General features: G+C 59.3%; 2 protein-coding genes across 13 annotated transcripts in view; one reads left to right on the top strand and one right to left on the bottom strand.

The window, feature by feature from the left end:
- Nucleotides 1-11,329, top strand: part of LOC138825604 (nuclear distribution protein nudE homolog 1) — a 35,869-nt gene extending 24,540 nt beyond the window's left edge. For 5 of the 9 annotated variants that reach the window (XM_070020287.1, XM_070020285.1, XM_070020288.1 and 2 more), the window contains 4 exons: nt 706-797; nt 2,051-2,202; nt 2,887-2,954; nt 3,353-3,948. In XM_070020287.1, coding sequence (XP_069876388.1) covers nt 706-797; nt 2,051-2,202; nt 2,887-2,954; nt 3,353-3,843 — 803 coding nt within the window. In that variant the 3' untranslated portion in view covers nt 3,844-3,948. The other 4 variants (XM_070020291.1, XM_070020292.1, XM_070020290.1 and 1 more) reach the window with 4 other exon arrangements.
- The window catches only part of LOC138825603 (myosin-11), a 56,529-nt gene continuing 44,013 nt past the window's right edge, over nt 5,665-18,180 (bottom strand). For 2 of the 4 annotated variants that reach the window (XM_070020282.1, XM_070020283.1), the window contains 15 exons: nt 17,701-17,907; nt 16,554-16,658; nt 16,302-16,454; nt 15,926-16,174; nt 15,133-15,345; nt 14,831-15,043; nt 14,563-14,724; nt 14,212-14,340; nt 13,937-14,025; nt 13,459-13,582; nt 12,842-13,050; nt 10,906-11,014; nt 10,648-10,820; nt 8,677-8,715; nt 6,201-6,287 (listed from right to left, as the gene is read on the bottom strand). In XM_070020282.1, the coding sequence (XP_069876383.1) occupies nt 8,685-8,715; nt 10,648-10,820; nt 10,906-11,014; nt 12,842-13,050; nt 13,459-13,582; nt 13,937-14,025; nt 14,212-14,340; nt 14,563-14,724; nt 14,831-15,043; nt 15,133-15,345; nt 15,926-16,174; nt 16,302-16,454; nt 16,554-16,658; nt 17,701-17,907 (2,166 nt within the window). In that variant the 3' untranslated portion in view covers nt 6,201-6,287; nt 8,677-8,684. Of the gene's footprint in view, nt 6,288-8,676; nt 8,716-10,647; nt 10,821-10,905; nt 11,015-12,841; nt 13,051-13,458; nt 13,583-13,936; nt 14,026-14,211; nt 14,341-14,562; nt 14,725-14,830; nt 15,044-15,132; nt 15,346-15,925; nt 16,175-16,301; nt 16,455-16,553; nt 16,659-17,700; nt 17,908-18,180 lie in introns of all 4 variants that reach the window. The other 2 variants (XM_070020280.1, XM_070020281.1) reach the window with 1 other exon arrangement.

Here is an 18,180-nt window from a genome sequence, read left to right as displayed (position 1 = left end):
TGAGCTGAAGATCTGAGGGACAGTGCCCAGGCCCAGAGTTCAAGCCCCATGACCAGCAAAAAAAAAAAAAAAAATGAATCCAATGTTTTTGTTTTTGTTTTTTTTTGTTTTTTGTCGGTCGTGGGGCTTGAACTCTGGGCCTGGGCGCTGCCCCTCAGCTCTTCAGCTCAAGGTGAGCGCTCTACCACTTGAGCTACAGCGCCACTTCCTGAATCCAATGTTTATCCTCCAATATTAAGAAAAGGGAGGGAAGAAGTGGCAAGGGGGAGGGATGGGTGAGAACGTTACATTGGAAGGAGTGACCTTGTCCAAGATGTATTCTTACACTGCTTTGTTAAATGACAACTTCTTGGTACAACTGCTGGAAGATAACAAGAAAAAAGATTAATGTGTAAAAATAAATGTTTAATCCTTTCAAAGACTCAGAGCTGATCGTCAGCAGAGCCTCGGCACCTTGTCCGTTTAACTCCTGAGTGAACTGGGACACACTGGGAGTGACAGAGATGACATTGGCTCCCCCTTTCCCCTTTTCCAAAACCCTCCCCCTCCTTCCCCTCCCCCTCCTTCCCCTCCCCCTCCTTCCCCTCTCCCTCCTTCCCCTCCCCCTCCTTCCCCTCCCAGCCTCCTCCATGGTTTGCCCTCAGAGGCGTGAGTACACCGTCTGGACCGTGGGTCGTGTGTGACGTGAGTTTGTCATGTCCCCAGGTCTGGACAGCTCCCACAGTGGGACTCCACTCACGCCTGCGGCCCGGATCTCAGCCCTCAACATCGTGGGAGACCTGCTGCGGAAAGTTGGGGTGAGGCAGCGCCTTCCAGGGGGTCTCCTGTATCTTCTCCTGTCTTGCAGGCTACGGAGGGGTTCATTCTACCAGGGCCTCTCCTCATGAGTCTCAGCCACCTGGGGCGTCGTTAACCAGTCTCCAGATGTTTCTACTGCTCCCAAGCCAACTCCAGCTCAGCACTTGGGGATATCTTTTTGGTTATTTTTATTTTGTGTGTACCAGTTTTGGAGCTTGAACTCAGGGCCCGGGCGCTGTCTGTGAGCTTTTTCATTCAAACCTGGTGCTCTACCACTTGAACCACATCTCCACTTCTGGCTTGTTTGTGGTTAATTGGAGAAGAGTCTCAAGCACTTTTCCTGCCCTGGCTGGCTTCAAACCTTGAGCCTTAGATCTCAACCTCCTGAGTACCTAGGATTATACACATGAACCATGACATCCAAATAGGGGTATCTTTTTTTTTTTTCAAACCATTTTTCCTTCATGATTGAGATAATAGGACAGTGTGTTTGGTCTTGATTTGAAAAAAAAAAAAAAAAACGGCAATTTAAGAATAGCTTTCTGCTGGGCACAGTGGGGCACACCTGTAATTCCCGCACTCTGGTTAGTGAGGCAGCAGCACCGAGTTTGAGGGCACCCTGGGCTATGTAGTGAGATCCTGTGTTAAAAAGGAAAAACAAACCAAAAACAACCCTCCCCTGTCTTGGGGGAGGGTCTCACAGTTCAGTGGAACATCTTGTAAGTCCAGAATAAATAACCTCATCCCGCGCCCCCCCCCCCCCCCCGGGTTTCATGGTTATTACAGGGAGCGATTCTTATGCTGAAACAGTAAGCTAGGCATTCTGTCCAGATTCTTCTTTTATTCTTACAAATGACGCTTGGGAGGCCATATCATTCCTCTCCTGGGTGTGGGCTGGGCTCTGGCTTTCTGTCTGGAAAGTGGGCCTCTGGGTGTACTGCAGAGCGGGCTCGTTGAGCGAGACATGGCGTTGCTGCCTCTTCTGTTTCCTCCAGCTCCGATCAAGTCCTTGTTCAAATCTGCCCTTCTATGCAGGTTTAACAAAAGAGGGAACAGTCCCCAAAGTTGATGTCCTGTTTCCTGGCTTGGTAGTGTTCCAGGAAGCTCTCTGGTGCTTCCGAGCCTGGAGTTCTGTGAGCCCCTGGGGTCCCCGTGTGTTCCCAGCCGGCAGTGCATGTGGCTTGTGTGGTTTTGCCCTTCCAGCTGTGGGGCTGGGGAGTTGTGTCTGTAACTTGCCTCCTTCTCTCTCCAGGCCCTGGAGTCAAAGCTGGCGTCCTGTCGGAACTTTATGTACGATCAGTCCCCAAACCGGACGAGTGGCCCAGCCTCGGGGCGGGGGAGCAAGAGCAGAGACAGCGGTGACCGGCGGCCCAGTAGTGCCAGTGTGCCTTTGGGGGAGAAAGGGTCAGTACCTTTCCTTGCTCTCCTTCGGGGACCCCTGGCTGGCCCCATTCATCACCATCTGGTTTGTTGGTGGTGCCCATGCTGGGGCTTGAACTTGTGACCTGGGTACTCTGGCTTTGCTTTTTTTGCTCAAGGCTGGCACTCTATTACTTGAGCCACAGCTTCGCTAATGACCTTTTGGTGGTGAATTGGAGATGAGTCACGTGGACTCTCCTGTTTGGGCTGGCTTTGAACTGAGATCTGAGACTCAGATCTTAGCCTTCTGAGTAGCTAGGCTTATAGGTGTGGGTCCGGTGCCCGGCTTCATCATCAGTGTGTGACGTAATCTATAGGTATGCCTTCCCCTTAGCCGCTGCTCCCTCCGCCTGAGGTAGAGTTAGGCCTCTTTGGCTTTGAACCTTGAATCGTCTGATTTCAGCCTCCTTGAACAGCTAGGATGACAGGCGTGAGCCACCAGTGCCCTGCTTGGCTTTGGGCTTCCTAGGCCAGGGTTTCGCTGTTTGACCTTGGGGATGTGACCTTGGAGAACCTGATGGCCAGCCTCTTTTCCTTCCTTCCACAGGAGAGAAAATTGAGGCCTGGGAGACCCAGCTCCCAACTTTCAGTGTTCCGACCCCGTGGGCGCTGGTGGCTTGTCACTCCTGGCTTAGCCTGTCCCCTAAATGTGGTTTGCTCTGTCTGAAGGTTGGGGAAACGCCTGGAATTCGGGAAGCCGCCCTCCAGTCCATCACCTGCGCTGCCGTCTGCCCAGGGTGTGGTCAAGCTGTTGCTTTAGGACCAGGGAGCCGGAGCCCCATCTGTCTGCCTGCCTGTCTGTCTGTCTGTCTTGCGTTTGACACCTCCCGCCCTGTCCACTCACCTTCCTGCCTGTCCGCTTTTGGTTTTTTACTTCCTTCTTAGAGAACTAAGAGTCATTGCTCCCTAGCTCGCCCTGTGCTGTGTGGCCCAAGTCAGTCACTGCGGGCATCAGTTGTGGCCCTGGTTTTGTCCCTGTGAACAATGTCACCATCCCTACTTGCTGTCTGTGAGGCCCCAGGGAAGGTTCCAGAGCATAGGTAGCCACCCCATCATGGGCACCCGAGTCTAATGTCCCCCATTTCCTGCAGAGGGACATGTGCTTCACATCCCCCACCCCCTTTTCCTCTCCCAGGCTCCACCCAGAGGGATCGGCCTTCCAGAACAAACCAGCCCCCCATGGGGTGTCGTGGCCTGTATAGGAGTGTGGTGCGAAGGAGGCTTGGTCGGTGTGGGCTCTCTTTGAACGCTCCTGCACCTCTGGTACTTGAGAATCTGCCTCTCACGAGGTTTGTGGACGCATGCTTGACCGTGGTGCCCAGGCCTGTGGGGACTCTGCACTCGGCCACCCTGGCTGTCCCGAGCGGAAGGGCAGCGCGGCAGCAGGACTCAGCCGGGCAGGTGACACGCCGGTCCAAGATCCCTGGCCCTGGGCCTGCTGGCTCTGTGGCCCCGGGCTCGGGAGCCACGCCAGCGCCCTGCCCTCCCCAGCCTTGGGACACACACGTGTCACAGCGCATGCGCGCCGTCACCCCCCTGGCCCTGGGACGCACTTGTGTGTCACCCACACTGACCGGACAGGTGAGGCCACCTTGCGTCGGGGCCGGGGCCCTTCAAGGCTGCTGACGCTCCTCACGAGGATGTTTGTCCCCTAAAATGTGCGAACCCTTGTTGGCACAAAGGTGGACTCTTTTTTTAAGGAACAATAAAATGAAGAGAAACTTGCGCTCAGCCGCTTTGTGGTGTGGTCAGGAGATGCTCAGGCCGCCGCTCGCAAGTGGGAAATGTGGATGTGGAAATCAGAAATGGGCTTTTTTAAGAGGCCTCCGCGGGTGCGCGTGTCACCCGGGGTCTGGGCCCTGGGTGGTGCTGTGGCGTCTTTTGTCTGTGCGGTTGGTTGCTGTTTTCTCGTCCGTCCTGGGCAGGGCTGGCCTGAGGGATCATGTGTGGAATGGAAACTTCCTGACGCATGTCTGTCCAGACGCTTGTGCTAGGCGGCAAGGGCCTCGGCCTGTTTTCGAGGACCCCGGCGCTAAGAATGGCTATTCAGGGGGGGTGTGGGTAGGGCCTCTCTGTGAAGTCCAGGCTGACTTCATACTTGTGATCCTCCGCCTCCTTCCCAAGTGCAGGGATTACAGGTATCTGCCACCATGCGCTTGCTCTTATGTTTTTAAGTGCTGTTGCTTTTTTTTTCTTTGATAGTGAATGTAACAAACCAGATGTAACCTGCCAATGTGAAATGTTGACTGTCTGGCTTTTACAGAAGCTGTTTGCTGATTCGTTGTTTTAAGTGAAAGTCACATCTATATATCACAACAAGGATGGGTTATGGACAAGGTTCAGACCAGAGCAGCTGAAGACTTGGGGGGTTTGGGGTGACGATGAACTGTTTGCGTGTACAGAATGAGGTACCCAAGTGGAAACACAAATTCACTTGTTTGTTATCCACAGAGCCTGACGTTTGGACAGTGACGTGTCACCTGAGGGCGCGGGGTTTTCCGCCAGTGGAGGTGGTGGTGTTCAGAAGGGGCTGGGTCTGGACTGATGTCCTCAGTCACATTCAAGGGCTTGGGTGAGTGCCCCGGCCACTGGCAGCCAGTGCAGCCTTCAGGCAGTCATGCTGCTTCATGCCCCTCCTTTTGAGGGGGAGACAGTACTAGGGGTGCTAAATTGGGGTTCAACCATGTAAACCACACCTCTAGCTCCTTTTTACATTGATTGGTACCCATAATAGGGTCTGAATTTGGGGCTCTGAGCAGACACAATGTGTTTGTTTCTGAGTGATACTTTACCACTTGAATCGTGCCTCCAGCCCAGCTTTTTGCTGTTTCATTGGAAATGGAGTCTCATGGGCTTTTCTGCTTAGGTTGGCTTCAAACCTTGATCCTCCTGAGAGCTCCCTGAGTAGCTAGGTTCACAGCTGTGAGCCACCGGTGCCCGGCTTGGTTATTTTCAGGGTTGTAGTTTGGCTTTATGCCAGGGCTAACCTGGGCTCTGACTCTCCTACTTGTGATTTCCTGAACCACTGAGGATGACAGGCTCACGCCACTGTGCCCAGCGGTCACACATCTTCCTCCTGTTGCTGGGATAACAGGCATGCACCACCACACCTGGCCACTGACTGAGATGGGGTTTTGTGAACTTTTATGCCTGGGCTGGCCCAGCCTTCCCCACGTGGCTGGGGTCACAGGTTTGAGCCGCTGCTCCCCATTGTGCCTTTTCTTCTTGCCTGGGCTGTCTAGGGACGGAGCCCAGAGCCTCACACGGGTCGGGGAGTGCCACCAGGATGAGCCCCACCCTCCACCAGATCGCCACCTCAGGCCTCAGTTTCCCAGTTTACCAAATAGCCCTGACTTCCTGTCATTGTTGGGGTTTGCCGGGGGTGTCCCCCCCCCACCCCCGTGCTTTGCTCTGCAGAAAAGGGCTGGACAGAAGAATCCCACCACCTTTCTGGTGACTTAGAACCTTTTATTAGTGAACGTGTCGGCAAGTACAATCCGGATGCAAGCAAGATAGTGTGGCATCTCTGCCTGAGCCCTGGGCTTCCCGCGTTAATTCCCGAGACTACAGGAGGCGCTTGCTGTGTGGTCTGAGGCGTGACAGGCAGGGCAGGGGAAGAAAAATTCCTAAGCAAGGGTCTTTCTGGAGAGGTTGGGGGGTCCGCAGGGAGGAAATGAGTTGGGGCCGTGAGAGGGCAGTGATGCCCATTTGGCAACCCCCCAATTCATGGAAACCCAGCGCCGGTGACTGGTTATCACCTGTGTTGTGCCCAAAACTGGCCATCGGGGCACGCGCCACCGTCAGCGGGAGGCCGGCCGCGTCTCCCGATGGACTTCTAAACCCAGCCGGCGGGGGCGGTGCCGGCGTGGTCGTGGTGAGGGGTGCGGGGGCCATCTGCAAGTCGAGGACGGACCAGAGTCTGCGGGGCCTGGCGGGCTCACTCGCTGGATTTCATGCCGTTGAAGTCTCCATCCCTGGACTCTGTTTCTTCCTCGGAACCATCCGCATTCTCGATAACCCTGCGGCCTCCGGACCTTCTGGAAGGGATGAACGCCGTCTCGTTTCCTCTCCTGTGGGTTGGAGGCAGAAGAGGCGCCCAGCTTTAGCCCTCTCTTTCCCGCTTGTTTTACAAGAAGCAGAGACGTCCAGACCAAATGCCAACAGTCAGCAGAGAAGAGTCCGCCCAGGGTGAGAAACCCTGGCAGAGCCTAAGGTATGGGGGTGCGCCGCGACTAATCAGGGGCATTGTCTGCTTTCCAAACTGTCTGGCTTGGTCATCTGATGCTCGGGACCCTAGTTCCTACAATCTGGGATTGGAATAGAAGGGCAGGTGAGGGCTAAGTCCCCTATCTTTTTTGGGGGGGGGTAATAGAACAACCTGCTGTGCTGTAGCCCCCCCCCCCTTTAGAAGGCAAAGGGGACAGGGCGAGGCTTTCAGCTGATTTGAAAGTTCACAGCCAGAGCAGTGTGATGAGATGGGTGGTAGACACGGGAGGGGCGCCCCTACCCGCACGAAGCTTCCCTCTCCAGATCCCCCAAAGGTGGGGATTGTGTCTGGATGGATGTGTCACGCGTGGCATAAAGTAGGAGCTCAGTGAACGTGTTTTGGTTAGCTACATAAGTTACATCTTCGTGTGAGTGTGTGTGTGTGCACGCGCGCACCAATACTGGGGCTTGCACCGAAGGGCTGGGCACTGTCCCCAAGCTTGAGTAAAACTCAAAGCTGGTACTCTTTACCACTTGAGCCAACAGGAATGTCTGTTTTGGTAAAGTGTCTTGTAGATTTGTCTGCCTAGGCTGGCTTTTGATTCTCCATCCCTAGCTCTCAGACTCCTGAGTAGCACAGATTACAGACATGAGCTACTGGTGCCAGCTGGTAAATTACATGTTAATGCAAGGTGCTCGTAGCCTCAGCAGGTAGACACGCCTCTGTCCTCGCTGCCCCTGTCTCCTCAGACCTTTGCCCATCTCGCTCTGTTATCCAGGCCCATCCTGCCTTCACAGGAAGGGCTAAACCTGGGAAGGTGGGTGGGAGGGAGACGTGGGCAGGAGGGGTTAGAAGCGGATCTACTGGGCACTAGCCTCTCTGTTGGCAACTTCAGTGGAATTTTACGGTTGAACATAGCCTGTGGCTCTGTCCATCAGGCCCCATTTGACCCAAGTCAGAGGACAAGCCTTAACTCCTTCTAGGCCATCTAAGCGCCCACTCCAGTGCAGGAAGACTGGGCCGAGAAGACAGGAGATGAGCTCACCCGTAGACAGACCCTCCAATCAAAGGAACAGCTCAGACAGGTAAAACCAGAGGCGTAAGCAAGACCCGGAGATTTCCTGATCTCTGAGAAGGGGGCCCCACTAGGAGCCTGTACAGCGATCAGGAATAAATACTTAAGAGTTGTAGCCATTCCCAATGTAAGCACACACACCCCTGCCCCCAGATGCACGGGGAGATGCCTAGACTTTTGCTCCATTAGGAAAGGAACTCTCCGCCCCTTTCTTTCCAGCACTGAGAAAAGGTTCTAGAAGTTCGAGGTGTGGAAATGAACATCAGCCACCCTTGTGCTAAAGTCACAGGACCCCCCCTGCCCCCCCATCTGAGGTGGGCAGGCTCGCCAGGGCAGAGGAAGGGGCACTGCCTCTTGGCACTGCGCTGCTGGCTTGTCAGAAGAGCTGAGGGATCTCCTGGCCTCTGATCTCAGCAACAGATCTGTCCTGGCTTCAGGCCTTTCCTGGGCTAGTTTAAATCCAGCTCGGTTACAAGAAGAGGCCCCTCCAGAGGCCGCTTGCTGTGCCCCGTTGAGCAGGGCCCTGGGTGCCCACTCCCCTGAGCGCATGCAGGCCGGGAGCGGGGGCGTGGCCAGCCCGCCCGCACGCACGCACGTGCACCACGTGCTCAGGAGCGGGGGCGTGGCCAGCCCCCACGCACGCACGTGCACCACATGCTCAGGAGCGGGGGCGTGGCCAGCCCCCACGCACGCACGTGCACCACGTGCTCAGGAGCGGGGGCGTGGCCAGCCCGCACGCACGCACGTGCTCAGGTGCTCAGCGCAGCGGTGGAGGCGCAGCTGTGGGAGGCTGTGGGCTGGGGTCAGGCCGGGACCCGCTGGGCAGAAGCCACGCCCAGTCTGCAGCACAGACAGTGAGTGCGGGCTTGTCGCGTTTATCACGTGGATTTCTTCGCCCTGCGCGAGGCAGCGGCGCCGCCCGGCATCCTGACCGTGGAAGAATGACTTCAGCGTAAAGGTAAGGAAAAAAAAAATCTAAGCGACACATGCCCTGCCGACAGACGGCCGCAGGAGGACGGGGTGTGGATGTGGCAAGGCCCCGCTGTTTTGAACGAAATGTCTGAGCCCTTCGATTTTTGCGGGCAGGGGATTTGCAAGGACTGGGAGGAAGGGTGTGCTGGGCAGAAAGGGCGCAGAGAGAGTGTGACACACGGGCCGTGGCGCGGGAGCGGGGTACCTGCTGGGTCACTGCGAGGTTTCCTGTGGGAGGGGCCCTCTGAAACAGAGAGAGACACGCCTGCGCGGTCACCCCCGGGCCGGGCTCGGCCGCGCATGCGCCGAGCAGCCTTCCTGAACCTGGCGCCCGGGCGAAGGGCGGCTTCCCTGACAGACAGAAACCTGCTCCACAAGGCCTTGCCGCCGCCCAGCAGCAGCTTCGCCCCACTCCATCTTTGTGCAGCGAGGGGCGGCGGCGCCTCAGCCTGCATCTGCGCGAGCTGGCGCGCAAGGCCTCGGCTGTCTAGATGGGACGGGCCCGTGGGGAGAGGGGGCAGTACCCAGGCCCTGGCACACACTTGGGGTCCATATGGGAGCACGGCCGCCCTCCCTGGACCCCTCAGGGCTGGAGCTGCCGGGGGGAGCCACACTGTCCCCCTCCTCCACGGGGGCTCCGTGTCCCCAGACCCAAGCCGTCCTCCAAAACCACTTTGCGTGGCTTCCTGGCCCATTGCCCAGCCTGGCCGTGCAGCAGAGATGGGCTCCCTCCACCGTCTCTTCACCACGGCAGCGTCTGCTGATCGCGTGGGCCTTCTCTCTGAGCCCTAGTCCCAATTGCGGGGGGGGGGGGGGGGGACAGTACTAGCAAGAGGTCAGCGTTGTACCCTTTCAAGCATATTTAATTTTGTCGCGGTCTGTGAGTTCAAGGCAAGGCTGTGTAAATGCCCGGCGCAAACGGTCATAACATGGTTCATTTCACAGCCATCGTTAGTGCCGGTGTAAGAGAGCAGGCCGGACAGACAGACCCCCTGAGGCTGGTGGGTAGAGGGATGGATGGCAGCGTGGGCCTGGTGACGTGGAGGCCAGGGACAAGGGACGGTGGCAGAGAAGGGAGGGTGGGTGTGCGGAGGCCCAGGCAGAGGCCGGGCCCTGAGCTCCCAGCCGGCCGCGCTGCAGTAGCTAACGGCAGGGCTTGGCTGGAGGGTCAGTTGCCCTGATGGTCGGCTGTGGGGTGCGGGGGGAGGCTGAGGCTGGGGGGCGGTGCTGGCCGCGTGGACCGGGGTGGCAGCAGTGGCTGGATTCTCGCGCAGTGTTCTGAAGGGAAAGCGGGGTGCCCTCCCCAGCAGCTTAGCTGTGCGGCCCGGGCAGAGGCGCCCGGAGCCTGGCGTGCGGGCAGTTAGCTCCTGCTGGCCTCGGCATTCCGGTTCCCAGGCGGGGAGCGGGGAGCGCGCGCCTGGGCCGGCGTTAGGGTGGGTGCGCGGACCTGAGTGCGAAGGGCAGGCGTGGTTAGTTCTGGAAAGATACCGGACTGGACAGAGGAGAAGAGGACAGAAGCGTTTGGAGCTGAGCTGGTGCGTGCGGTGAGCGGATCTGGATCTGTGGATGTGCATGTGGCTGGCAAGAACCCGCGGGAGACCCAGAGCCGGGCAGAGAGCCTTCCAGAAACTCCGCCATGTTGAAGGGGAGAGGGCAGGAGCTGTGCAGGGTCCCATGATGGAAAGATCTCAAGATGGAAGACCCTGCTCCCCTCCCTCCTCCTTCTCCCTCCTCTCCTACATTTCCACCACTCCTTCCCTATCCTCCTCCCCCTCATCTCCCCCTCCACCTCCCCTCGCTCCTTCTTTCTCTTCCATCTCCTTTTACTCATCCTCTTCTCCTCCCCTTCTTCCTCTCCCAGCTGCTCCCCATCTTCCCTTCCCCCTACTTCCTCCTGCCCTGTCCCTCATCTTCCTTTTACTCCTCATCTCCCTCCTCTTCCAGCCCCTCATCCTTTACTCTCTCCTCCCTCATGATCCTGCTCATCTTCCTCCTCCCCTTCCTCCTCCACTCTTCTGCTCCTCCCCCCAGCTCCTCCTCTCTTCTTATCCTTTTATTTCTCCTCCTCCTCCCTCATCTTCCTTTTACTCCTCCTCATCTCCCTTTCTCTCCCCCCTCCTCTCTTCTCCCGTCCCCGGCGGGGTGGGGCGCGGGGCTGGCCGGCGGCAGGCCTCACCTGAGCTTGCTCTTGAGCGCGCTCATCTCCCGGCCCATGGCCTCGTTGCTCTCGGTGGCCTCGTCCAGCTCCCGCTGCAGCTTCCTGCGGTTGGCGTTGATGCGCTGGGACTCCTCCTCCGCCTCCTCCAGCTGCCTCTTGAGCTGCTTGACCTTGGTGTTGCCTTTCTCTGCCTGTGCAGGACAAGTCGGAGGCTCAGCGGGCACCGAGGGGCCGGGCAGGTGGGCGAGGTGTGAGGCGCAGGCCGGGCCGGGCTACCTGCTCCTTGTACTGCTCCGCCATCTTGTGCTCGTCCTCCACCTGCAGCAGCACCTCCTTCAGCTTCTTCTCCTTCTGCTTCAGCGCCTTGGCAGCCGCCTGCTTCTCCCTGCACACAACCAGAAAAGGGAGGCGCTTCTGTGAGCGCCAACCCTGTGCCCAGGGCGGGACGCACCCCAAGGCCAGCTCAGCCAGAACGCTCTGTGGTGGGAGACCGTTTAGGACATCTTCATGCGCATACATGATTGCAGTGTGTGTCACAGTTACATGCCCTCTTATTAGTCCTAAATAGTTCTAGAGTCACGTTCTATGTGCGCTTGTATGTCCATGGCTATGAATGTGTGTATGTCCATGTCTATGAATGTGTGTATCTTTTAGAGTGAGCGCCCTGTCTTAACAAGCCGACATGGTGGCACACACCGTCATCCCATCCACATGGTAAGTGTAAATGGCATCACAGTCCTGGCTGGCCCAGAGGATAACACAAGACCCTTGGGCTGGGAAGGTGGCTCAGTGGTAGAGCGCTTGCCTTGCATGCATGAGGCCCCTGGGTTCGATTCCTCAGCACCACATAAGCAGAAAAAGCCAGAAGTGGCTCAAGTGGTAGAGCGCTGGCCTTGAGCTGAAGAGCTCAGGGATAATGCGCAGGCCCAGAGTTCAGGCCCCACAACCAAAGGAAAAAAAAAAAGGCTGGTGCTGGTGGCTCACGCCTGTCATCCCAGCTACTCTGGAGGCTGAGATCTGAGGATCGCAGTTCAAAGCCAGCCCAGGCAGGAAAGTCCTTGAGACTTTCATTTCTAGTAAACCGCCAATAAACAAACTGGAAATGTGGCTAAGTGGTAGAGCACTAGCCTTGAGCACAAAAGCTCAGGTACAGCGTCCAGGCCCTGGGTTCAAGCCCCATGACTTGGGCTGACAGTACGGCCTAAGTGATAGAGCACTTGTCTCGAGTACAAGGCCCCAAAAGTTCAAACCCTCTACCTCCATCAAAAACTGAGGAATGATGGGAGGAGGATGGCTATAGTATGGGCTTCATTTGTTTGTTTAACTAAAATTTTTTCCTTATTTTATGAAAAGCATGAGTAACAAATCAACTTAAGTCTTTTGGAAATGACTTCTACTAAAGATTCATAATGAGCATAGTCCTTCAGTGACTGTATGAGTTCATCCAGCAGACAGTCTATTCTATGATCTGGGACCTGGTTCTGTGTAAAATTGTATATTCTTATTTTCTCTGATCTTCCTTTAGTTCCAACCTGGACGTTCCTAGCACTGTATCTTTTATCATTTGTGTTTTGTTTTTGTCGGTTGTGCGGCCTGACCTCAGGACCTGTGCTGGGCCCTGAGCATTCTCGCTGAAGGTTAGCTAGCACTCCACCATTTTGAGCCACAGTCCCACTTTCGTTTTTCTGGTGGTTCATGGGAGATGAGAGTCCCATGGAATTTCCTGCCCGGGCTGGCTTTGAACTGTGATCCTCAGATCTCAGGTTCCTGAGGAGCTAGAACTACAGGTGTGTGCCTGTGGCATAACACCGGCTACGGGCTTTATTTTTGAAAGGATGAAAATGTGAAGCCACTGAAGCAAACATAATACATTTTTTTTTCAGTACTGGGGACTAACACTTGGTAGGTCAGAGCTCCGCCACCTGAGCCAAGCCCCGATCTTCTTGCTAGTGTGTTTTATTCAATAAGACAGTGCCTTACTCTTTGACCCCACTGGCCTTGGCTTGTGATCCTCCTATCTCTACCTCCCGGGTCGTGGTAGGCACCACCAGGTCCAGCTTGTATGTGACATAGGGTCTCCAGAACTGTTGCTTAGGCTTGCAAAAAAATATACCCAGGTCAGCTGCTTGCAGTGTGCCGGTCATGGGTGTGTGTGACGGTGTGCGTGTGCTGGGTGGCGGGAACAAAGCCCCGAGGGCCACACACGGCTCACCTGGCCTCCTGCTCCACCTGCTCCTCCAGCTGCGCCACCTTGGCCTCCAGTGCGGCGATGGTGGACTTGAACTTGGACTTGACGGCGCCCTCCATCTCCTGCAGCTTCCCGCGCAGCTCCTTGTTCTGCCGCTCCAGCTGCTGCCGCGCGCTCTCGTTCTTCTGGGCCGCGCTGCGCTCCGTGGCCAGTTCGTTGTTGAGCTGCTCAGCCTGCGTGGGGGGCGCGAGGGGCAGTCACAGAGGGCCGGGCGCCTCAGCCTCCTCCCTCTCCTGTGGCTGCCTGCGCTGGGATCTCAGCTCTTCAGAAACGCCCACGCCGTGCCCTTTGCCCAGACTGGCATCGAACTCACAATCGTCCTGTCTCCACCTCCTGGGTTAGCTGGGATTACAGGGGTGTACTACCACACCTGGCTTCCGTGACCGTTCACTGACTGTGCCATTCTTGCTTAGGAGGGAGCGAGGAACAGGGGAGGGAGCATGCCAAGGCCCTGCGTCTCTAACTTCAGGCCTCCCCCCTCCTCCCAGAGCTGGCCACAGCCTCCCCCCTCCTCCCAGAGCTGGCCACAGGACAGAGCCAGGACAGAGCCAGGACGCCGCCTCCCAGGCCGGAGGCGTCACCTGCTGGGTGGCCTTGCGGACGCGGTCGCTCATGGCCTCCATGTTGCCCTGCTCCTCCTCCAGCTCCTCCTCCAGCTGTGCGATCCGGGCCTCCAGGCGGCGCTTCTCATCCTGCAGCGTGTTCCTGGGGGACGCGGCCAGCTTGGTCCCCCCCCCCCCACCGCTGGACGCCCTGCCTCCTCCAATTGGAGAGAGGCTCAGACGCCTCACCCAAGGTCCCCGCTAGCAAGAGGAGCCCAGGACCGAGCGGGACCAGCTCCTCTCCCGCCCCCAAACTACTTATTCGGAGTGAATGGGAGTGGCCACGCCTCCAAGCAGGCCCGTGCCTCACCAGGGGTCTGTCCCTACGCCTGGTGACCCGTCCCTCACCGGGGGTCTGTCCCTACGCCTGGTGAGGGAGCTCGGTCGGCCATCAGCACCCACCTGGGGTTCACGTGCACCCCACGAGCTGTCGCCCGGTCCCCTGCGCCCCCCATACCTTCCAGATAGGCTGCTGGCCAGCTCCTCGGCCAGCTCCTCCTTCTCCAGGTCAGCCTGCTTCCGCGCGCGCTCGGCCGCCGCCAGGTCCTGTGGCGGAGGAGACGGCTGGCTGTGCCCCATGGAGGGGGGCCCCGACACCCCCACTCTGCATCCCCCCCCTGCAGTCTCTAGAGACCTTGACATGCAGGTCCCCTGGGCTCAGGAAGGCTCTGGGGAGGCTCCTCCCCCCTTGGCCTGCTCCGGGGGGGACCTTGGCATTTGGGGGTGCGCTACCTCCTGGAGCTGCATGAGGTCGGCCTCCAGGCTCTTGGCCTTCTTCTCGTTCTCCTTGGCTGTGGCGAAGATCTCGTCCCTGGAGGCCCGCGCGTCCTCCAGCTCTCGCTGGAAGTCCTTCATTTGAGCCTGCGCGGGACACACGGCGACACGCCACGGGGTCCTTACGCGGCCCAGTCCTCCGCCCGGCCGCCACCACCACCACCAGTGCCTGACCGTGGCACCCGCCCACGGCCACACGGCTGGAAAGTCACCATCCAACCTGGGGCGGGCCTGAGCGCGCAGAGCCCTGCCTGTGGCGCCTGGGATCGAGGCCGCCCCGCATCCATCCGCCCACCGCGGGCCACGCACCTGCAGTTTGCGGAGCTGCTTGATGGCCTCCTCCCGCCCCTTGATGGCCGAGTCGGCCTGCAGCTCCAGGTCCTTCAGGTCGCCCTCCAGCTTCTTCCTGGCCGCCGCCGCCAGGGTGCGCTGTTTCCGCTCGTCTTCCAGCTCCGTCTCCAACTCGTGCAGCTGAGCGGGGGAACGGGCAGAGCTGCCGGGCCGCCCTGAGCCGCCCACGGGGGAGATCTCCACGGAGCCCCGGCCGGGGGAGGGGTGCCAGGGCCGGCGCGCTCACCTGTCGCTGCAGCTGCCGCCGCTTCTCCTCGTTCTGCTCGTCCCGCGCCTGCAGGTCCCGCTCGAACTGGCCCTTGAGGGCCTGCATGTTGACCTCCAGCCGCAGCTTGGCGTCCTCCGTGGCCTGCAGCTCGTCCTCCAGCTCCTCCAGCTGCGTCCGCATCTCCTCCATCTGCGTCTCCAGGGCGCGCTTGGACTTCTCCAGCTCGTGCACCTGTGGGCGCCCCCCGGCCCCCCGCAGCGTGAGGCCTCGTCCCCCCGAACGGAGGCCCGGCAGCTTCCACCCGCCGGCCAGCGACTTACGTTCTTGCCCACGTCGTCCTTGGAGCTGACCAGGTCTTCCATCTCGGCCTTGAGCATTTTGTTGGTCCTCTCCAGCTCCTCCTTGGCCTCCAGGGCCTCCTCGAGGGCCCGGGCCAGGGACAGGGCCTTGGTTTCCTTCTCCCTGGCTTCGGCCTCCGCTCGGTCCCTCTCATCCGCGTATTTGGAGGAGATGTTCTTCTCCTCGGCTAACAACTGCAACACGACGCACAGAGGCCTCAGGGGTGCCCGGCCACATCCCCGCCTCCCAGTACCGTTACCGTCTGTGACAAACATTCACCGGAAACCAAACCGGCCTCCAACTCCAACCCTCATGCCTCAGCCTCCGGCGTGAGTGTTGGGATTACAGGCATACACTACCTACCACACCTGCCTACCAAAGGAGCTCTTGAACTCTAGTCAGTCCCTCACGTTGAGATGTGGAGGGAGGGAAATGCACCCACAAGATAAAACCATGTGGCTAGCTGGGGCTCTGCCTCCCGGGCGGGCATGGAGTTCTGTCCATGGTGGGGTCAGGTGGCCGCTGCTCGAGGCTTCCCCTGTGCTGGTTCTACTTAGCTGGGCTTGAGATGTAACATAATGAACGGCCAGGGAAACGCAGGCTAGAGGCCGTCGGCTTTGAGTGTGACCTGCTGCCTCCCTTCCTCCTGGGGTGAGAAACTAAGGTGGCAGTGGTTTGCTGGGGCCCCCGTGGCGCTGGGGTCTAGAAAAGTCTAGGGGTGTTGCCATGGGGTGGAATGCAGCCCTCCCCCCCCCCCCCGGCCTGAGCTCCCACCTGGTCAAACTTCTTCTGCTTCTTCTCCAGGTTGGACACCAGCTGCCGCTGGTTGTCCAGGTCCACCGCCAGGTCGTCCAGCTCCTGCTGAAGTCTGTTCTTGGTTTTTTCCAGTTTGTCGTAAGCCGCCGCCTTCTCCTCGTACTGCTGCGTGAGGCCCTCGATCTCCTTCTGGAAGCGCTTCTTGCCCTCCTCCATGGCCTCCACGGTGCTGGCCAGGTCCTGCAGCTTCTTCTTGGAGTCCGAGAGCTGAGAGGGGAGGGAGAGGCCCAGTGGGGGTGAGGGTGGAGACCCGCCCCGCCCCCTCCCAGCTCACCCAGGGGGAGGACCGGAGACGGGCGCAGTCATCGCGGGGTCCCGCCAGCAGGGGGCGCACCTGCACGTTCAGCGAGGACACGTGGCGCTCCAGGTTCTGCCTGGCCTCGGTCTCCTCGTCCAGCTGCTCCTGCAAGCTGTTGCGCTCATCCTCCAGCTGCCGCAGCTTAGTGGACACGTTGAGCTTCTGGCGCGTTTCTTCTTGGAGCAGCTCCTGTGGGGGGCCGACGCGGAGGTTCTGGGGAACCGCCCCAGCCGGGGCCCCGGGACCTGCCCACCCCCCACCCCACCCCGAGGATGCGGAGCAGCTCACCTGCGTGTCCTGCAGCTGGGACCCTAGGGAGGCCACGTCCTTGGCCAGCTTGATGGCCTTGCCCTCCGCCTCGTTGAGCAGGCTCGTGACGCTCTCTACTTCATTCTGAGGGTGAGGGAGACCCCGTGAGCGGAAGCGTCTAGAGCAAGGCCCTCACCACGCCAGACAAGCCCTCTGCGCCTTCATAGGACAGCACCTGCGGGGGCCGGGGTGGGAGAGGACGCCAGCCCCCGGGGGATGGTGCCCTGTCACACACACCCCCTTTGCTGCACTGTGAGCCCCAGCTGGATTGACTGGGCCTGCATCCCAGCAGTGGGGCTGAGCCTTGTGCTGAGACGCTGTGCAGAGGATCATGTGAGGGACTCGCAGATGCCCTTTCACCCGCACACCACAGCCTAAGACGCCAGAGCCTCTGCTGCACAGCGGCCCCGCCCCGGCCCCCGACACACATTTGCGGCAAGGCTGTGAGTGATGGTGGGTAATAAACCTCCACCATCTGCTCACTGCAAGCGCGAAGATCCCTCCTTCCTTCCTTCCTTCCTTCCTTCCTTCCTTCCTTCCTTCCTTCCCTCCCTCCTTCCTTCCTTCCTTCCCTCCTTCCTTCCTTCCTTCCTTCCCTCCTTCCTTCCCTCCTTCCCTCCTTCCTTCCTTCCTGGCCCTGCGCTTCCACTACACACATGCCAAGCACGGGGTGGTATGCTGAGAACATCAGGCCAGGCAGGTGGAACCCCAGTAAGACAGACCTCAGCTCGAACCCCTCCGCTGGCTTCCCATCACCCGATCGTGGGGCTCGAAGGCCGTTCCTTATGCAGCCATGGCCCCCCCCCCCATGTTTTCCCTCGCAACCCGCTGCTTCATCTCCAGCAGCCGTCTCTGACCACTGCACCTGCGGCGCAGGCTGCCCTCTGCCCGGCAGATTCTTCCCTTTACGCTCCCAGGCTCCCGCGTCCCACGGACATTACACGCCTTCCCCTTCCAGAGTAACCGCACGTCAGGTGATGAGTTAGGCAGGCGTCGCCCGCCTGGCCGGCCTCCGCCTCCGAGGGCCGGGACAGCGCGTGTCAGGCGGGACGGGAGCGGGCAGGCCGATGGGTGGTTCCAGGGCTGGACGGAACGGGAAGGGCGGCCGCCGCTAGGGGGCGCTCACCTGCAGCTTGTGGGCCTTGTCGCTGAGCTCGGCCCGGGCGCGCTCCCCGTCGCTGCACTTGGACTGCAGCTCCTGCAGCTGCACCTCCAGCTTCTTGCGCTTGTGCTCCACCTCCTGCTTGGCCTGGCCCAGGACCCGCAGCTCCCCGGCCAGGTCCGCGTTCTCCTTCTCCAGCGTCTGCTTGCTCTTGTCCAGATTCGCCTTGGCCTGGGGCAGCACATGGGGGGGGGGAGGTTGGCGGCCTTCCTTCCCTTCCCCCCTCTGCTCCTCCCTAGGGCTGTGCTGCCCGGCTCTGCAGCTGGGGCACACACACACACACACACGCCCCCGGACAACACTTCTGGGGTGCTGTTCTCCAAATGCACGGGCTGACAAACTGCCACCCCGTCTCCTCGGGTCCAAACCAAGCCAGGCACCAGCGGTCAGGTCACTGGGCATGGTGGGGCACCCCTGGAACCCCAGCTACCCGCCAGGCAGAGG

This window comes from Dipodomys merriami, unplaced genomic scaffold, assembly GCF_024711535.1.
Source record: "Dipodomys merriami isolate MVZ:Mamm:240054 unplaced genomic scaffold, mDipMer1.0.p SCAF_138, whole genome shotgun sequence".
NCBI lineage: Eukaryota > Metazoa > Chordata > Mammalia > Rodentia > Heteromyidae > Dipodomys > Dipodomys merriami.
This window is presented reverse-complemented; position numbering and strand designations above follow the sequence as displayed.